Source organism: Rissa tridactyla, chromosome 8, assembly GCF_028500815.1.
Source record: "Rissa tridactyla isolate bRisTri1 chromosome 8, bRisTri1.patW.cur.20221130, whole genome shotgun sequence".
In the NCBI taxonomy this organism is placed as follows: domain Eukaryota; kingdom Metazoa; phylum Chordata; class Aves; order Charadriiformes; family Laridae; genus Rissa; species Rissa tridactyla.
Window position 1 is genome coordinate 55,178,556 of NC_071473.1, and position 21,326 is coordinate 55,199,881.

At 49.7% G+C, this 21,326-nt stretch overlaps 1 protein-coding gene across 1 annotated transcript in view; it reads right to left on the bottom strand.

The window, feature by feature from the left end:
- The window catches only part of NEGR1 (neuronal growth regulator 1), a 286,625-nt gene extending 266,569 nt beyond the window's left edge, over positions 1 to 20,056 (bottom strand). The window contains 2 exon segments of the mRNA XM_054213168.1: positions 19,660 to 19,848; positions 19,850 to 20,056. Coding sequence (XP_054069143.1) covers positions 19,660 to 19,848; positions 19,850 to 19,959 — 299 coding nt within the window. The 5' untranslated portion in view covers positions 19,960 to 20,056.
- Positions 20,057 to 21,326: the final 1,270 nt, after the last annotated feature.

Below are 21,326 nucleotides of genomic sequence, written 5' to 3' on the forward strand. Positions count from 1 at the left end.
ATTATTAAAGAGCATACATATGTAGTCAAATGAATATTCTAAGCAAAAAAAAAGAATCCTTTCTTCTCCTATGAATATATTTGTATTGCTCTTCTGCACCCAGTCAAACTTTTTACTAGCAGATGTGCTTTGGATATTGGAATTTATCTCCTTCTACCTTATGAATAATGTGTCACGTCCTCTCCAAAGACAGCAAACATTTGCACAGAAACTGTATTCTAGGTAACGTAAACTTTGATCAACAGTAAGTACTGCACATCATTTGCTACTATAAAAAATAATATGACTTTGTACTATTACCGTGTATTATCTTCCATCGGAGAATTCAAAAGGTTTGCAAAAAACGTTAGCAATCTAAGCTTACTCCACTTCTTCTCTGCCTCCCCAGAAAGAACCACAGGAATTTCATACTCATATTTAGTGAACATCTGAAGCTTTGTTTGGTGGTTGGGTTTGGTTTATGCGCTTACAATTCTAAGCACTGCATCCCAAAAATGCTTTATCATGAGCTGCAATCTTAGCCAGACAGCGGGTTCTCCTCCCGACGCACTGTAACGAGCACGTCAACTATCCGTACGTTGGACATGGAAACACCACCAGTCCCCATGGACACTGCCGGAGCGTCTCCTCCCACGCAGCCACCACCCGAGCCCTGGCTCCCGGGCTGACCTGGCCCTTCCGTGGGCTACCACCTCCTCAAGCCACGGAGGCACATGCGCTGAACCATCCTGAACGTTATATTCCACTTTCCTACACCAGCATTATTTTCATGAACGCTTCAACACAATATTCCTTCTCATCACTCACTTGGTTAATCTTATAAAAAGAAAATGTATTTGGATGCGCCTAAAATATTAAAAAGTATGCTTTTCGAGACAGTCATTCCAGGAGCATATTTGAATTAAAAATAAATTTTTTTGCATAAAATCTTCTCCTTCGCTGTTTACTTTACCTAGCTAATATATAAAAAAAGCAGGAATCAGCATAGTCCATTGGAAATGTGATGTTTCAAGAGTTATTTGAATTAAGCCCCAAATGCATATGCGGTGTTCAGGGTTATTACTATTTTCATAAACAGAATAATGTGTTCCTTGGGCACGAACAGCTTCGTTGCAGTAAACATTAATGCTAAAATAGATGGGAGGGAGGGAAAGGTGAACCGCTGCTGGGGAGAGAAGGCCGTAGGTACAGGAAAAAGTAACATGCAGGTAGTAAAACCGCTCTGGTATGCCAGTTATCTATATACAGAAAGGCCAGGCATCCTAAGGTGTTAATTATTTATATTACCACTTAAGCCGTATTGTTATTTATCAAAGAATGCATGTTAACTTGAAATATTTACACAAAACTACTGCAGTCAATGAGATGGCTATCACAGAAAGTGCTCCTTACACCTCCAAAACAAGATCTATTTTAAATCCATTACCCATTGATAAAATCAGTACGAATGAATCGCAAATGCCCTACAGAGACAAAAAAAAAAAAAAAAAAAAAAAAAAAATCACGATCAGATATTTGGATATAATACATGAAAGAGGAAGAGGAGAACCAACCCAAAGCCAATCGTGCAGTTTGCGGGAGGCGATGCCGGCACCCCGAGCTGTCACCCGCCTGCGGGGCTGGGCCACCCCGGGCTGCCCGACAGCCGCGGCAGGGACCGGGCAGCCTCTGGCTGTGGCAGCCGGGGAGGGAGCCGCAGGTTCTATAATCTCCTCTTATCGTATAATCTCTTCATATGGAGCATGCAGCTCTATATGGAAAAGGAAAAAAAAATGAGAAAATTCAACTACTGTATCTAGGCTAAAGACTCTCGGATCTTCTCCACTCCACACCTGCGCCCCAGGTTTAATTTTAAAATTTGAACAGTTTTTGGTGTTCTGTAGATACTCGTTTCCAGGCTCCGGGGGGCTCACAATGCCTCGTGTCCTCGTCCTCTGCCCTGGCCCCTTCACACCCTCGCGCTCCCTGCAGACACCATCCACCTCTGCCTCTGTCGGGGGGTATAAGCAAAATTCCCCCCTTTCCTTTGTGCTAATCCCCCCGTCTTTGGCTCTCGCTGCTCTGTACAAGGTCGAGCCGGGCACCGCTGCGCTCCCCACTTGCCCGGACGGTCCCATGGGGGCTCAGCCCCACGCGTCCCCCCAGCCCCAGCCAGCCCCGAGCTGCAGAACACCCCGAACGACTGCGTTATCCAAATTTAATTTGCAGGCTGTGCTTTATCTTTAGCACACACACCTTCCCACTACCAGAAATGTAACATAAAGAAGGTTTATGCAGGTAAAAAAAAAAGTCACAAATTAAATAAAATTAATTAAATTAATTTTAAACTAATTTCCAGCCATGTGCAAGACTCTATGCTAAGAAAAAAAAAAAAGCAGCTGTGACAAAAGATATATTTTGTTCTCTCTTCCTCTGCTATTTAATAGTCTCAGAATGAAAAGTCTAGTACAATTTTCTAGTCCAATTGTTCCAGCCGGGGGGAAAATTGCTCGTCATAATTAGGCCACTTTCATAACATATTTACTCCTCACCTGGCCTCCTGCGAATGCGGCCAAAGCACCGCCCCTGTGAATCCGTGACCTGTTCCTCCACCGCTGGACGCTCCCCCATTTTTGGGGGATTTTGATCCCGCTACACGCTTGTTCACAGGTCGCGGATAGAAAAGCAAAGTTCACCAACTACAGGGAAGAATACATAAAAGACTGTTTGCTTTTCATGCCTGTGGCCCCCATACCTGCGGCTTTCCCGGCGGGGCTTTGCTGGTGTGCGCGGGGTGAGGTGGGGTGATGCCCTGGATCCATGCGGGGAGCCCCGGACCCCACGTGCCCGTCGGAGCCGCAGGGCTGGAGTGGTGCGGGGACGGGTGATGGACCTGGAGAGGGGCAGGGACGGACCTCTCAGTCATCATAAACCTCTTTCGCAGCACCAGGGAATTACTCTTTCCAGGGTACTTAATCATAGAATCGTGGAATTGCCTGGCTTGGAAGGGACCTTTCAGATCATCGAGTCCAACCATCAACTTAACTCCGACAGAAACCATCACTAAACCATATCTCTGAGCACTATGTCTACCCGGCTTTTAAATACCTCCAGGGGAGGTATTTAACGTGTCTGGTGTATTGATTATTTATTAGTAAATATTCTTTTCAGCTATACGTGCTCTTCTTTTCACCTGCCAGGCAGAGAATCAAAGTTCCGTCAGAAGCAAAAGCTGCAATCCAACCTTGACTGTGGAGTGTGGAGCAGCTGGACCGCTGGGGCAAGTGGAGTGACACAAATCTCATACCCTTAAAAACACATACACACATGGGGGAGGTTTAGGATGGATATTAGGATGGAAAAAATTCTTCACGGAAAGGGTTGTCAAGCCTTGGCCCAGGCTGCCCAGGGCAGTGGTGGAGTCGCCATCCCTGGAGGGATTGAAAAGCCGGGCAGACGTGGTGCTGAGGGACACGGGGTAGTGGGGGTTTGGGCAGTGCTGGGTTGATGGTTGGACTCGATGATCTGAAAGGTCCCTTCCAACCTGGGCGATTCTATGACTCTATAATTCTATACCCAAAATTGTCTCATACATGAATATTGCAGAATGTAAACAGAGCTCTCCAATAGCAGAAGGTCTTTCAGATAGGAATTGGAGACATTGCTTTATACAGAGGACAGGAAATCCTTAACTGGGTATGTTTTGGGTAATTATCCAGAAACAACTACAATGTCTGACCTGGCCCCACCTCGCACACCCACCCAGGAGAAGTGTCACTGGTGCAGAGCCAGTGGCAGGTCCCTGCAGCACCTGGACATGGTGCTGCCAGGTGATAAGTAGGAAAGTTCTCATTTTTTTCTAAAAAGCAACATGGGTTTCCAAAATCCCGAAGGGTGATAGTCACCCTTCAGTCAGTAGAGGTTGGGATAGGATGCTAATCTTCTGATTTCTAGTTGAATTGTCAACTCAACAGTTTACTGCATGGCCCCTCCTCCTCCAGAAACAGCCCTAAAGGGCCTCCAGAGTTAATGGGGCATGGTGTAATTCAACTCACCATCATCTTCTGAAGAATTTTTCAGGATTATTTGGACAGTGTAGGCTATGTTTCTCAAGCCATTATGTAAATTTACACCCTAAAATGCCTTACCAAAAAAAAGTCCAGAAGAATGAAAGTAACTTGCATGGTAAAGTTTAGCATTTTCTTTGCGGAGAGGAATATAAGGGCAATTGCTACAGCAGAGGTATGCAAGTTAGCTTTCACACGCTGTTATACCACACTTACAAGATTTTGAAGGTCACAGCGGCTCCCTACAGTCACTGCCCACAGCACAGAAAAATCTGTTCACGCGTAGAACCGTGATACGAGAGACCCTTAATACCTGAAAAAAACCTTTAGACTAATCAGTCGTCTTTTGTTTTTTCCACTGTTTATATTAGCATTTCGAGGACATTTTTAATATTTAATTTTCCGTTTACTTAATAACTGTCTTGAACAAGAATGGTAAGAGAATTACACTGCTGGAGCGGGATTAGAAGTCAGAAGTGGCTTGGGGGGTCCAAGCATAAAAGGTGTGCCTGAAGTGCCGCAATACAGTTCAACTTCCAGCCGGACGACCTAAAGCAGTAGCTGGCCAGCAAAACACTTCAACATTTCTATGTATATAACACATTTAAAACTATGTGATTTTGCCAGTTTACTCATTTAATTCCTATGATAAATTCAAGATAATTATGACATAACAAATGAAGATAAACACACACGTACTTTAAATGTAGTAGCCCATAATTCTGTAGATATTATATTATACCACCATACTAAATTTATAAGCAAAAATATTCAGCAAAGAAACAAAGAAATGTTTTAATTATTGCATTGTTATCTATTACTTCATTCTGTAAGCAACACAATAGCTGCAAAACTACTGCATTTTTAACTCCCACTGGTATGAGATTTTTCATCACATCTATTAAAATACATAACTAAGCTAACTTAATACTTCATAAGCATAGATCCTAAAATAAGTCAATTTAATAACGTAAGTCCTTTCTGAGACCTTCATATACGGCTGTGCTCATTTTTTAACTAATTTAGTTCATCTGCTGCAAATCCCTCATTAAAAGCTGCCAGATTATGATGGTTAGGGATAGAATAACTGAAATAATTGCTTTTAGAGCTGTCAGAGTTACCTATTTGAGATCATGCTTTCAATACAGCTGGGTTCAGTTATGCTGCAGAAGAGACCTCAGCCTTTCAGGCTTTGTGACGCAGTAGACAAACACGGAAGACAGCGCTTTTATTTAGCTGTTTATTTTTGCCGAGACATCCATCCTTCCCCCTGCCTTTGGAAACATTATTGCCTCAGCTCAGGATATCAAATTATTTTGGGATTTCCCTGAGAGCTGCATTCAATCTCCTAAAGACTTTGAGCATTCAAAGTCTGGGACAACCTCGTCTGTAATTTACTTCAGCGTGTGTTGACACTGTTTAACTTCTAGGACCACTTCCCAATTTCTTTATAATTAAGCTAAAAGCATCTTATTAATCTAAAAATCTGGTAGAGCAAGTCTTGTAACTCCTAGACCTTTTCAACCTTTACTTATACACAAGAAACCAACACAATCAGCAGGAAATGCTAAAGGAAGCATTATTTGAGGGACTGACGCAACGATGAGTCAACACAACTTCTAGAATTAAAAAACAACAACAAACTCTTTGAAAGCTCTGTTACTTAGACGTTTATCTTTGGTTAAACTCCACGTTTTCCTCTCAGCATCGAAGCGCCAGTCCCACCACCGAGCATGGGGTACCAAAAGGCTGTTCCAGCTCTTGCGGTGGTCGTTGGGTGAACATCACGTTGGCAGAAGCCAACGCTTCCACGTACACCCTATATTCCGAAGGGATCCGAGCCCTGCAGGCTGCCCTCCCCTCACGGCGGATAACCCAACAGCTCGGTGCAATCAATGCCTTCTGCAGCCTTCGCTTCAGTTCTGGGTTTCCTGGAACCGGCAGGAAAGGCTACATGGAAAATTATCCATCCTTTCACCCTTCCTCCGCAGTACCCGAACCTCTGCTCTTCTCTTTCATGCTCCCACGGGTCATGGCACGGGAGTTATTCTCCTCCTCACCTCTGATGGCAGGAAGAAGTTCTTGACCTTTATTCAGCCAATTTGGAGAAAATTATCAGTTTCACATCTTGCCGAGTGCAGTACAGCCCACTAAATTGGGCTTCCCAGTCTGCTTCCCCTGTACCTTCCTGCAGCCTCCCCCGAGAACCTGTGAGCCCGTTGCACCAGCCGGGTCCCACTGGTGGAAAGGACACTGAGCCAGGACATCGGACGACTCATGCGTCACGGACCCAGGAGATGCATCACAGACACAGAGGAGTCTCAGTGTTGGCGGGTCCAGGGCTAGAAAAGCAGAAGCAGCAACTGCGGAGGCATTAGCCATCCCAGTCCTCCACCAGGAAGGGGCTGAGGCAAATACCCTGGTTCCAAAGCGTTGTGACGACAATTTCCATTCGTTATGGAGCACAGGGCAGCCCCGGGCACAGACCTCGCTCCCTGCTCACACACACCCCGCCTCAGCTCCCACACCCACCGCGGGAGCTTCCGACCATCATCCTCTTCTACAGCACACGATACAGAGAATCTGATCTAATATTAAACTACGTCAGTAATAATATACACTTTATTTTGAACGGTGTCACAAACACAAAATGTGTTTATTCCAAGACTGCAATGTACCACTTACCAAAAGTATTGGCTGCAGTATTTAACATTTTCATTTTTCCATCATGCCTTTACAGCTCTATTTTAAAATTAAGTGACACCACAATTTACTGAAAGCTGAGGTTATGTCTGGAGCTCCTGTGTCAAGTTGAACGTTTCTAGTGGGTCGCATCCCAGCCACAAGGAACGGGCAAACATAATGCGTTCAGTTACACCCTCCCCCATTAAACTCCTTTCTGATAATTACAAACGGGTAAATTGGCATCTCGGTGTCCGTCAGCCATCCCGCAGCACCGCCACCCCCCCGAGGCTGCGTCCCTGCTCCAGCAGCACCGCCGGGCTGCCCCCGCATCTCCTCACCACACCGAGCACCCACTGCGCATCCCGCACAGGCTTCACCTTCTGGCAGAGGAGCACCCACCAGCCGGCCCTTCGCCGCTGTGGAGACCTGTCCAGGCTAGCAAGGGACCATGAAGAAACCTCAGAAGATGCTCCACGCTGGCATCTGCAGAGCATCCCCCAAGGATGCGGCACCCTGTGCCCGCCCAGCCATCCCCACTGCGGCGCTGGTACCCGTCTGCCCTGCTCCGAGCCCACCTGGGAGCCAGAACAGCTCGGCACTGGTTTCATAGAATCACAGAATCGCCCAGGTTGGAAGGGACCTTTCACGTCATCGAGTCCAACCATCAACCCAACTGTGACAGAAACCATCACTAAACCGTATCTCTAAGCACCACGTCTGCCCGGCTTTTCAACCCCTCCAGGGATGGCGACTCCACCACTGCCCTGGGCAGCCTGGGCCAAGGCTTGACAACCCTTTCCGTGAAGAAATTTCTCCCAATATCCATCCTAAACCTCCCCTGGTGCAACTTGAGGCCGTCTCCCCTTGTCCCATGGCCTGTTCCTTGGGAGAAGAGCCCGACCCCCCCTGGCTGCCCCCTCCTTTCAGGGAGCTGTAGAGAGCGAGAAGGTCTCCCCTCAGCCCCCTTCTCTCCAGGCTGTCGCTCTCCTTCTGGCTTCCCTGAAGGAGCTGCCCCAAATTCCAACCAGCACCTGGGCGGGGGGGGCGCTGGGGCACCGCTCCCGAGAGGGCTTCTGCTGCTGCTACCAGCTCTCTCACTTCGAAACCAGAGAGTGAACGTTCCTGGATTAAAACAAACCCAAACTTGCAGAGAACGCGCGTGCGCTGCTTGTTCCTGCACTCCTGATCCCCAGTGAACGAACGGCTCTAAGGTGTTGTCTCTGCAAACTTCCACCGGTGTTATTAAAACCCAGGCAAAACCTCTTCGTGGATATTTCAGCGCTTCAGCTGGTAGCTTATTAAAACCTGCTAAAAAAATTAGTGGAGTTTTCACACAAGGGTTGTACTGGAGTACCTGCTCAGGTTTTAAATACACTTAGGCGTCCCAACGAACCTTAGTCTCCCACATACAAAGCCTACATGGACCATTTTCTTACAACAGGGTAGAGACACAAGTGGCAGAGAAAGTTCTAGGCAATCAGAATGGCCGTGCAGAAAGAGAGGGGGGGAAAAGAGGGGGGGAAATGGTGTAGGAAACACCATTTCATTTACCACTGAGAATCTTTTTTGTTCCACAGCAGCACAAAGCAATCTCTCCTGCAACGCTCTCCTGTTTTCACATGGCATCTCCCCTCGCTGTCACCCAGCGGCTGCTGGAGCGTCTGTAGCCGCCGCGAGCATCCTCTCCCCCGCGCCGCGCAGCCACAGCCGAGCCCAGGGAAGCGCCTTCCCAGAGCCGGCAGCGAGGGGAGCCACGCCAGCGCGCTGCAGCAAGGACTCTGCCCTCTTGGAAATGTTCCTCTACAACTGCTACATAAAATTAACGGCTTTAACATAAAAAAACCCCCAGCACTAAGTCTATAAAAAGATACATATATGTGCCTCTCTATATATTATTTTAATCAGAAATTCAACTACTGTTCTGAAGAGAAAGTAATGATTTTCCTGTAAGTCAATAGGTGGATTTAACATCCTCTAAATATGCTGGATGGAGAGATGAAGGGAGAGGGGGAGGGAGGGAGGGACGAAATAACCTTTTTCACCACCAATCTGAAATGTAACGAAGTAAATACACCGATCACCAGCTTCCCCCTGCCCGGCGCAGGGTCCTGGACACCCAGCGGGGGCCCGTCTGCGCAGGCGCCCACCGCCCCGGGGAGCTGGGAGCTCTCTGCTGCTGGGGCAAGGCGGGATCTCACCGCTACTGATTTTTGCATAACCACAAACACCTTAACCACACTAAATCAACCAGAACTTGGCTTGAAACTTCCCCTTCCCTTCTTCAATCAGGTTTCCTTGGAGAGAACTGTCCTCCGTGTCGTTCTCGCTTAGTTCAGGGCACTAAACCTGTAGCTGGTGGCAAAGCCAGAGCGCGCCTCCGCCTGTGCTTTACAGATGCCCCCCTCTCCAGTTAGCAAGACACAGGAGCGTGGTTTCAAAGCCTTGTTTTCTTCTTTACTGGTTATTTATAGCTCTTACCCAGTCTGCTTCCCACCAGTTCCCATCGCTGACCTGCCTGCGAGCATCCCAGCACCTCTCGGCTCTGACGGCAGGACCGTGCCGTGCCACCCACGTGGGTACCGGGACCGTGCTCTATAGAAACAGGTCTACCCCGCACCCAGCGGCATCTAAAACAAGCCCCAACAGTTGCGTAGAGCAACACACCACACCTCTCCGTCAGTCCGTTCCACGGAAATAAAGGGCAAAGGTCTGCATCGGCTTCTTCACGCCCGGCATACGTTTAACGGGAGCGCTCGCCTCAAGCGAAAATCGGGTGGTCAGAAAAGGAGGACTTCAGCCCCCAGTGCTGTTTCATGGTGGTGAATTATATTCAGTTTGAAAACATTTTTTAACGTGAAGCCAGTGGAATATCAAAGGCACACAACTGTACAGTAAATTATGTATGCCTGTGTTTTGTAGAGGGAATACGGTTCCTGCCTACTTTTGACAGAACTGCATCATGTAAATTCAGCAGCACATCGCAGACGCTGTACTGAACTGGGCAGTTATCGTATTCCTGCATATTTACGTATGCATAGAAAAAAATACAGCATATATACATAAATATATAAAATTTCCTTCATTTACATTGGCATTTGCATGAGGAAAACTACTGGAGATTTCTGCAAGAAGTATTGTATGCTAATGAGATTTTTTCCAAGACAAAACTGTTACCGCTAACAGTTGGATACTCTCTTTGTTTTAATTATGCATGACTAATGATAGCTGTTTGGCTGTCTGACCACCAGATTGTCTGCTGTTGCCAAGGGAAAATCTTTTAAAATAGACTGACTGTTTTTTCCGTTATAAAACAGAGCATGTTCTACTTCATCTTAGATTTTTTAAAAGTTTTGCAGGTATAAAAATCAAAACTTGAGCTGAACTCACTGGTGAGTCACTCTCGTGTGTAAGGCACCTCCAAATCTCTCCTGGTGTTGTAATTACTATACTGCACTAAACCAGAGCTACTGCAGGCACCTACGGGCTCCATGTGCCGGTACGTGTACAGAAAGTACTCCAGAAAGAGCGCCACAAACACCGCCGCGATGGACCAACATTTTATTGGGCCTATTCTGCAAATCCCCCCATGTGGATGCAGGGGCACTAATGAATCCACCCTCCTCTGGGGTCTCTGGCAGCTGTCATGCTGGGAAAAAACTCTGCATCCAGTCAGAGGAAGAAATATCTTTTCTGACGAGTTGAAAATTATTTGAAAAAAGTACAAAGAAGATAGCCTGATAGCTTCTGATACGGCAGGACAAAGGTGAGTGGGATTTGGTACGCCTGTGCAGAACACCAGAGCACCGCAACCTCAGCCAGCTCCAAGGGCGGAGGCATGGTCAGGCCGTGCTCTGCCACGCTGCATCCAGAGGGGAAAGCCCAGCCACCCTGTGCGATGGACCACCCGCACCCAGCCACCCAGCAACGTGGGGTGTGATGGACCACCCCTACCAGCCACCCAGCAATGCAGGGGTTGAGGGACCACCCGCGCCCAGCAACGTGGGGTGTGATGGACCACCTGCACCCAGCCACCCAGCAATGCAGGATGTGATGGACCGCCCGCACCCAGCCACCCAGCAATGCAGGATGTGATGGACCGCCTGCACCCAGCCACACAGCAATGCACCCTGTGCGATGGACCACCTGCACCCAGCCACACAGCAATGCCGGCGGTGATGGACCACCAGTAACCGGCAGTCCAGCAATGCGGGGTGTGATGGACTACCCACATGGAGCATCCCAGCAATGGAAGGTGTGATGGACCACTGTGCCCAGCAGCCCAACAATGCAAGGTGTGATGGACCACCTGTACCCAGCAACACAGGATATGATGAACCACCTGTACCTGCCACCCAGCAATGCAAGGCGGGATGGACCACCAGTACCCAGCAGTCCAGCAATGCAGGGTGTGACAGACCACCCGTACCTGCCACCCAGCAGCGCAGGGTGTGATGGACCACCCATACCAGCCACCCAGCAGTGCAGGGTATGATGGACCACCCACACCCAGCAGCCCAGCAGAGCTATTGAGCCCCCACGAAGGGTGGCCCTGGCCCCACTCCACGTCTCTGCTCCAGAGCTGGCTCGGCGGTGAGGGCTTGGGATGGCTGCCCCACGCTCACAGCATGGTGGAGGCACAACTGCCAATGAGAGGCAGAGGAGGGACCGCCCCAGTGATGGCAAACTTCAGCAAGCACGTCACCGAGTTAGCATCAACCTTGAACTGACGTCTGGGTTGAGGTGGAGGAAATGGAAACTTTGCAAATCTGAGGAGTTCCTTCCTCTGCTTCCAAGTGGGACCTTTCTTTTCTGGCAAGTACACGGATTTTGTACTGATCATCTCTGCTCAAAGGCTGAAAGAGAGCCGGAGCTGAAGGGGGCTCCGAACTCCCCAGCTCTGCCAACGGACGGTGCCTGAGCGTCTAACAACCACCTCTGCCCATGGCGCTCTGAGGAACAGCATTCCCAGAGGAGACAAGGTTTGTCTTTCAACCTTATCTTTGCCGATCATTTTGACCAGCAGACGAAGCAAGGTAAAGGCGCCGGCAGTTCTGGTACCAGCAGCCTGTGGATGGATACGATCAATTAACCTGATTGATTAGTGCAGTGTTACCTCATCGCAGGCAAGGCCACTGCCGCCACTGTCACCTGCAAAATCTCACTGAATTTATCCACAGCTGTGGCCAGCCAGACCAACCTGCCCTTGCCTTCACTCGCTGCTGGTTTGAACCCCTCTACTTCTGAAAAACCTGTTTATTCTCAGGCCCGCTGCTCCTCGCCCTGCCGCGGGGGCGTCTGCCGGCGGCGAGAGCAGCAGGGGGGAGATGCTCTGCGTCACCTGTTCCTTCTCATTCCCTTCCCACCAAGAGCGACAGCCCCGTTGCGGAGGGATGCGAGAGAGCGTCCTTTGAAAGGACAGCCCATGATGTTAAAACACTACAGGAGGTGAGCAGGACCAGCAGCTGGCACGGGCCAAAGCCATGCCAGCGAGAAAGAACAACGTGGGCAACAGCGTCCAGGGCACGAGAGCTCCCGACCCTGCCTGGCCACGCCGGGGACATCAGCGGAGCGCAAGCCCCGCTGTGCCCATCCACCTCCGCAAGCCTCCAGCAGAGCTGAGATGTCTCCGGATTGATTCCCGGAGCCTCTGCAGCACGGATTTTAGTTTCCAAGCACAGCGTTGGGTCAGATTTCTGCCAGGAGAGAGGGTGGCGAGCCAGCACTGCGTGTCGCTGATTGGCCTGTGCAGCGAGTCAGCCTGAGCCCCCGAGACTTGTTTCCCTGGGATATCGGCTACAGTCAACTCTTACGCAAGATGACAAGAAGAAAGTAGTTTAAGACTCTGTTTCTTCCTCAACAGAACGGCCCTTTGGAACAAACTCTGTTTTTCATTCCTTACTGATTCCTTGTTGTGTTAGTTCCTCCGCATAACATCTGAAACATTCGCGATCGTTTAAAATGATAAATTATTTTAATTTGCTCTGAATTTATTTATTATTACCGCACAGACAAGAGGCAAGCGCCATAATGTGCTTGTTTAATAATTGGCAGGGATTTGGAACGTGAAAGCCTTACCCAAACAACAACTTAATTTTATGAGGGGGTGTGCACATATGTCTACACGTACCGCAGTCACATTGCAGAGAGATGGGAACAAAGCTTCACGTAGCCAAATAATTTATGATCCTGCGCTGCACAAGAATACCAAGAGAGTATGGAAGTCAAAAAATGTACCTTTTAAAGTCATAAAGGAAAGAAGAAAATTTTTATATTTTTTACACCACCTGTTTCTCCATAGACATATCTGCATTTATACACGGGTGCAACAACTGCATCCAACTCCGGCGTGCGGACATGCATCAGGGGGACCATAATCCTGAAATATATATAGTATCTTAAAATTTAAATGTGCTATATACACTTGATATTTACCTGCTACTCATACTGCAAAACTTTCACCCCAAATGCCCAGTTCTCAGTAATACGAATTTCTCAGCGATATGAATGACAATGGACAAAGAGCGTTTGGCAGACCTGTCACCAGCTTTCCCTCACCACTGTTGCTCTTTTGGCAAAGACTGTTGGCTACAAAGGGCAGCCCTCCTTGGAAGAGAGGGCAAAACCAGCAAGTAAGTCCCAAACCCCAAAAGTCACTAGCCCCCCGCAGCAATTTACATACGAATTAGGCACCTACATCCCCCTGAGGACCTGAACACCTTCAGAATCAAAGCCTGCTCGACACGGGCACTCAAGCCACACCGGCACCTTCAGCGATTTCGACCAGAGCAGCTAGATGTTCCTCAGGATCATTGATCTGGGAATCCATGGGATTTCGTAGCTCAAGTGTTGGCAAGGAGCCCACACAAAACAGAATCCATGGTGATGACCATAATGCTGTAGTTTCATTCTCGAGTGCCTGGAGTCAGGGGAAGCAGGAACTGGAAATGGTCCCAGCAAGGTTTCATTTGGCCAGGACTCCCCCAAGCCCGTGGTAAGGCACTGATGTGCTTTACTGGGAAAGGGGAGGTCCTGTGACCTTCTAGTCAGCACGTCTGAAAGCCAGAGAAGCGGGAGACGTGGGTTTGGCTTCTGCTGCCAAACTTCTCCTGCCAAAACAGAGACCATCCCCATACTGGACTCTGATTTCAGAGAGCCTGAATTTGATACCCCTAAAGGGACCTGGATTAGAAAAATAATGTTAGGTGGACATCTCTCCCCTGAACCGTCACCGTTCATCAGAGCAGAGCCATGGTGGAGAACAGGGAGCACCCCATTTTCCAATATGGGTGAAGAAGACGACACGCAGCCGGGGAAGTCGTTTTCACTAGATGGTGAGAACTGCCATCTCTGCGAAGCTGGAGGGAGCCACGGGGGAGCACTGAGTCATCGGTGCTGCACAAGGAGCAGCGTCCCTCCAGCACACCGCCTTGCCTGCCGCCTCTGCCACCCCGGGAGGGTCACGGGCCAAACGCTCGGTACCTCTCGGGGGAGGCAGAAGTCACGCTGAAGCAGCGGCTCTCCCAGACAAAGGACACCAAGAGACGCTGGAGAATGCCAGGAGTGGGAGAAGATGGCAACTCCTTCCGCCAGGGGGAAAACTTACGGAAAAGAAGTTGAGTAACTCTAAAAGCAACCACTGGAAGAGATGGACAGTGTTTCAGATCAGCTGCCTACCACGTGCCAAACCTTTCAATACCAGTACAAACATACCAGTGAAACACTCTCCCAGACCCAGCGCAGCCCCTCCTGCGTTACCGTTGGTTCATACGAAGAGTTTGACAACCACCTCATGTCCTGGGGCTGCACACGACAGAGACCTGAAAATCTCCAAGGTGGAAAGAGAAGCAGCCAGGCTACATGCAAAGAATTTCAAATTTAGAAAACAAACCCAAAAACCCCAAACCTCCTGACCTATGACCAAAAAAAAAAAAAAAAAAAAATATTCTCCTATAATCACCTTTCTCAGATGACTTTGGCTGCCCTAAACCTCAGCCAAAATTCTCATGGAATGGCCAAAAGAGACTGCTGTGGCCAAAAGCAGGTGGATGAAGTTCAATCTACCTGTTAACGAGGCTAGCCTGGAACCGATCCCTGGTTTTCCCAGCCAGGTTTGACAAGAACCAACGTCCACTCCGCAATCACAACCGGTTATCTGGTTATCTGCTTTACAGCTTCCACCACTCCTGCTCCTCGGTGAGCCTTTGGGAATCTCCATCCAACAGATCCCAGCTTGAGGTTTCACTCTTTGCAGTGAAGAATTCCCATTATTTTACATGTTCTAGAGTATATATTTCATAAATGACTCTATAATCACATAGTGGTAAAAAAACCTTTTGCTTTTTTAAAAAATGTGCCAACTTCTAAAACTTAATTTGCTGTGATTACACCGTATCAAAGTACTATCAAGTAAACTATCTTTTTGTTAACCGTGAGCTTTAAGAAAAATGAAATGTGGGAGAAACTTTGCTCGCTAGAGAAAGCCGTTTTGATCACCTTCAGGTCTGCACGTTTAGATATCTAAGGGGATTCTGCGCACAACTTGCAGACGAGGTATGGAGGAGCCTCTTGGATACACAAAGCCAGGAGGGCACACACACCAACCGGCTGTAACCTAGATAAGCGTCAGCACAGAAAGAGAGAAATTCTCTCTTATTTCTCCTGGAAGCAGAAGCACCTCCGGCTGCGATCCCGAGGCCAGTGGGAGGGGACGGAGCAGCCCCCACCAAGGGGAGGTGGCTTTTGTCCCCTGGAGCATCCAGCCCCGGCGCTGCTCTGGGGGCAGCGAGGGACACGGAGCGGGTCACCCTCACCCGCTCCCAGCGAATGGCTCTGCATTTGTCACCTCTCTCAAACACTGCTGCTCCAAAATTGCCACCTCTGCCGTCAGCGTTACGGACGGGCCACAAACCCACCGCGACCCCTCTCCTTACAGGAGGACTTGAAAAAGGCCACCAGAGAAATCCGCTTCTGAAAATACAGATCGTTCCCTGTATTTCCAGCAGTTCACAATGTAGCAATTTATCCTTTTAATAAAATAATGGTTTTATAACTTTCTCTCTTCTTCCTCGTGTGTTCTCATGAAATGTTAACTGATGGCCTGGGAAGAACACAGAAAAGATGCAGGACAGAATTATACTTCTGAAAAGAAACAGCTTCCCAAAATTATTTTGCCATACAAAGCAAGTGCATTACTGGTTTCATTTCTTGTAACTTCAGGAAAGAGTGACACAAAAAGTGTTGGGACTGCACGGTGTGAGAGACTGGAACCTAAAAAAAATCACTGTCTCAAAGCTTGCTTAATTTCCAGCAAACCGAGGGGAGGTCTGCACGTTTCCTGCCGGGTCGTCGGGGAAGTTTGCAGGGTTTCCCGGCGGGTTTGCTGCTGCGAGCCGACGGGAAGCTTGCGCAGACTTTCTGCAGACCAACAAGACGACGCCTGAAGGTTGGCCCGCTGCTGCCGGCGTGGCGTACGTACCCAGCGCTGCCCAAGCAACAAGGGCAGGAAAAACCCATCCAGCCACCGCGTCAAACGATGACCAGCCGAGCCAAGATGACCGGCATGCCGACTGATCGAACTATGCGTCGGCAGAGACTACAAACTAGTGCCATGCCAGACCACAAATGGGACCCTCACCACCATTACGAATTGAGAACCACGTGTCAACGGGACGCCGCTGAACTCCAGGGGAGCGTCGGGACGCCGTCGGGCCCGCAGTGGTGACTATACTCTCGCTGTGCTCCGTAATACTGCTTTACTCTACGGCTGACCCCAGTGACTATTGCTGGAAAATAGCAGTAAGCCTGCAGTGAGCGGCATCTGACCTCCTTTGTGTCTTAATCTCATGCTTGGAGTCATCACGAACCCCTCCCAGGCCCAACGTAGTCGGACCAGGACGTAACACACGGATCAATCGCTGATTGCAAACAAACGAACAGGAGGAACCAGGTTCTAATTATTGAGACTAGAGATAATAACTCACTATCAGAAAGAACGTCTTGGCCAACGAGAGGTTTTCTTTTAAAAATGATTGCTAAGATGCTTTCCATACCCAGACAGGCGCCAAGTGACATTCTTGGCAAACTCCTGGGCCAGTCCCTCTGGTGGTGCCGGGTGCGGGGTGCCCTTTGCTGGGCTGGGGGAGAGCCACGAGCATCCCAGCGCCACATCCCGGGGAAGCCCGGCCCGGCCCCGCGGTGGCCCAGGTGGCAATGACAGGGCGTGCGGCCACCCCATGGGACGCGGCGAGGGCAAGGGGGGACCTGGCCGGGGCAGGAGGGATGCTCGCAGCTTTGCTTCTGCAGCACCAGAGAAACGCTGCACGCGCTTGATGCTAAATTGATTAATCACGCTTTCATGTGAATTAACTATTTTAAAATGGGGGAGCTATATTACTTACTTTACTTTGTGCTAACGCTGGGAGGCTTTTACTGGAAAACCTCAGCAGCTCAAGGAGGCTTTATTCCTCATCTTTAGCAAAGGCAATGAAAACTTAATGTGAGAACTGAGGCTGGAACTTGGCTCGCGCTCTGCCACCTCGGTCACGGACCCAGGCTACGCGCTTTCTTCCCCAAGATTTCAGCTCGAAACGAGACTCGCGAGTAAAAGTTTCCCCTCAGCTGAAGGAGGGCGATAGCCCCGGTCACCACCCCCAGCCCTGGGTGGGCGTGCAACGGAGCTGCCCCCGCCCAAACGCGCATCACGTCCATCACCCGAAGCTTCTCGCAGCCAGGAAAACGCTGACTCAAAGCCCCGGGAATTACTCCCATATTCGAGCATCAATTATTAAAGACAGGAACGCTAAATGCTTGGAGCACGGGGCTGCCTTTGCAACAAAGTACGGAGGGAACTTTTGAAGCCCCCGGTTGTGGGAAAACAGATAAAACCGGAGAAGCCGGAGGGTGCTGGGAGGAGAATCAACACGTGCCCGCAGCAGGGAGCCGCTGGCCACCCTACAGCAACTGAGAAGGGCTAAATTCAGACAGCGCCGAGCTGGAAAGAAAACACCCCTTTTCTAACGCCCAAATCGCTTATCCAGCTCACCGGAGTTTGCGTTTAAATAAATCGCCAGCTTCCAATACTTAGGACACTAATAGCAATTATTTTAATGTATTTTGAAATATATTCGTGTTACAAATATCCAGAGAGGAAGAATTCAGGAGGAGCAGTGACGACGTGTGGCGAGAGACTCAAGACAAACAGCGCTACCCGTCTCCCGCACGCCCCTCTGCACGCGCTCTCCTGCAGCGACCCTACGCTTCCCCTTCCGAGCCGCAACGCCAGCTGACAACAAAATAAACTCGGATCTGAAAGAAAGACCACAAAAGGCATACAAAAGGAAAGAAGTTAATCGTAGAGCAAGAAGAATGAAAGAAACCAGATGTAAGGCACAGTATTTCGCCATCTAATCGCCTTGTGCCTACTTCAGCAGCGGTGTTTGCGTTTCCTTTAGCAGCACCTCCTCACAAAACAGACACTCTCCCTCCCTGGTGAGACCGGAGCGATGTTTTAATCTTAAAGCTCTAATTTCATTTATGTAACCTATCCAGCTGCACAGACACCAAGTTTCAAACACAATCTTAGGCCTAGAAAACTGCACGTACTCCGGCTGAAACCCACCGGGGGTAACCTTTAGAGCAATTCCACAGTTTTTGAATACGGTAGTTCTAAACATATATTTGTTTATGTCCTAGTAACGTTCAGTTCCGGCTGAGTATCTGTCTTAACTGCCCATGAACTCACCAAGTTATCTTCTCTGCAACCATTACGTCTGAAACAGTACAAATAAAATAGACTTTCATTTATTCCCTTTGATACTCCAGTCCTGCAGACAGAAGGCACGAGGACTTCAGGACATCTGAAAATACGGACTATAATTGAGGTATACGTCAAAAATACTTGTCAGCTGCCCTACATAGACATCTACTGTATTTTCGGTAGCTACTACACCAGAAGCAGGCTGACTTGCTATGAAACGATTACAAATTCCTACTGAAAATCCCTCATGCAGTATTTCACAGCCGACTGTAGGATCATCAAAAACGCATGTGGCTAAAATACTCTGTAATCTGGAGACCTAAGTGCGTGACACCCCAACAAAAAAAATAACACACCCAGATACTTCAAAGCTTAAAACTACTGCCAATTAAACCGGAGATTTATCACGAGCAAGGAGGTTCGACCCACTGCAATCGTATTCCAGATAATGAGAAAACGTATTTTTCTTGAACTATAACAATATCATGACAAAAGTGCAACACATGAATAAAAAGTTAGACTTGGGGGGGGGGGGGGGATGATAATCAAATCAAGCCAGAGGATTAACGAACTCAAATCAGAAAGAAGGATTCAAGTAGATTAAGTACGGTGTAGGACTACTGGTAAACAAATTTTGCTCCAGTCAACCAGACTGACGAGGATACTGTGAGCACTGGGAGAGTGAGGTTCGTTAGGAGAAGCAATAACGAAGCTACGGAAAGCGTGTAATCTCCTAATGGCGCAAAGCTAGCTTTGCCCGTTCATCGCCGAGAAATACGAAAACGGTCAAAAATAAGCGAATACTTCCGACAGGGCGCAATCCTCAGCGTTACGGGCTACGGAGCCCGGAATTGATGCCGGAACCCCCAACTACGGGGTCTCAAAGCAGCCTGTTTCTCAACTTTCTAGCGAGATGGTCAGCATTTTTAGGAAACAGGAGAGAGTTAAAAAAAAAAAAATCGAGAAAACCACTTCCAGCGGGGATCCGCGCCGCTGCAGCATCCCCGAGAGCGGTCGGGGCTCCCGGCGGAGCCGTTCGGCTCCGCCGGGAGCCCCGACCGCTCTCGGGGATGCTGCGGCGGCGGTGGCTGGTCCATGGGGCTCCTCTCCATCATCCCCTAACACCCCCCCCCCCAGCCCACTCGCCCCACCGCGGCCGCGATCGCCTCCTACCTAAGCACCGCCGTGTCCCCCTTCCTGACCACCAAATTGTCCACGGCCGCCCCGGGATAGTCGCCACCGGGTGCGGCGAGTCGCCCGGGGGGTAGGAGACAGCAAAGGCCGAGGAAAACGATCGCCGGCCACTGGTGGGAGCCCCCGGCGCTCCGCACCAGCGGCAACATCTCCGCTCCGCGTTGTCCCCGGGCCCGGCGGGGAGGGCCGAGGGTCGCCCCCGGTAGCTGGACCGGTGGTTTCTGGTTGATCGGTGGCCGAAAAAGGAGCGTGGTTGCTCCCGGGCGGCCTCCGCAGCATCTAGCGAGGAAGGCAGCAGCGCGACCGCTCAGAGCGCCGCGGCGGCGGCATCGGCGGCATCGGCGGCGGGCGGGCGGCCCCCGCTGCCAGCCCGTTGCCACGCAGCCGTCGCCTTGGCAACCGTCCCGGCGGCGGAGGGATGCTCGCCGCCCTCCCCGCCCCGCTGGTCCACCCCCCTCCTCCATCCCCATCCCCGCCCCTCGGCATCCCGGTTTGATATGTGTGTGTGTCCCCCCCCCGCTCCCCTCCGGCACCCCCGGGGCCACCCCGCACCGCCGCCCGGCCTGGTGTCAGGAACCGCTCCTCGGATTTAATACGAATTTACCACTTTGCCAAACGCTGGCAAGTCAAACATGGCTTTGGGGCCGTAGCGCTGGAAACCGGCCCGGCAGCTCGGCGGTGAGGCCTCCTCCCCCCTCGGGAGCTGCTGGAATTTCCAAAGGAACGAGCCGGTCCTTTCTGGATTATGGGATCGGCCACTCTGACGTTCAGGGAGTTCCATTTCCTAAAATTCTACCAGGGACATTCACCAATAGCAGGAATAAAATGATCAAAAAACCACTGACAGATTATTTCCCTATAGACCCACAAAAATTAGCAGCCTTTATTCCTCCCCAGGCCTTCTCCAGCGCGTTAAAGGCACGCTCAAGACATTGTCAGCCTCTGACAAACGCCGCTGAGTGAGGAATCCTGTTTGCTCCGCTTGTTTACCCACTTTGCAGCCTAAGCGCTCATCGCCGGACAGGAGGTTACACCTCTGCGGGACCGGGCTGACTCTCCCACAGGAATTCCTCTCCCCACGTCGCCTCCAGAGGGGTTGCATAAGCGATGCACTGTTGTGTAACAGGAACTGCTGCTGGGGCATAAGGGGCAGTTTTGAAAGGTTCTCACATTAATTCACGCACATCTGGCCAATACAATGTCATAACTGTTCCTTCAGAGCAGCTCTGCCACCCCACGCTGCCAGCCCGTGGCACAGCGTGCACTCATTTTCCCGCGGCACTTTCCCTTTCATCAGCTGCCACAGAGCACCCATTTTTCTGGTGCACTGTTTTTTCCTACTCAACAATTTACACCAGAAGGATTTGAGAGTAGAATGTTCCAAGCAGAAATCTTTAATAATCGTATACTACCGATGCTCCCTCTTTTGATAAACCTGTATTCCTTCTCCCGTAAGCTTTACCCTTCTTTACTGCATCCCATTGCATTAGATCTTTCCAGCTGCCAAAAGAAATTCTAGCGTTCACAAAAGGGAATTCTTCCTCTACTTCTGCGGCACGTGGTACTACAGAGTTTCCTTGATAAGGAAAGAAGGGGAGGAAGAAAGAGAGAGAGATTGGCTCACAAATCCTGGATGTGGAAGACTT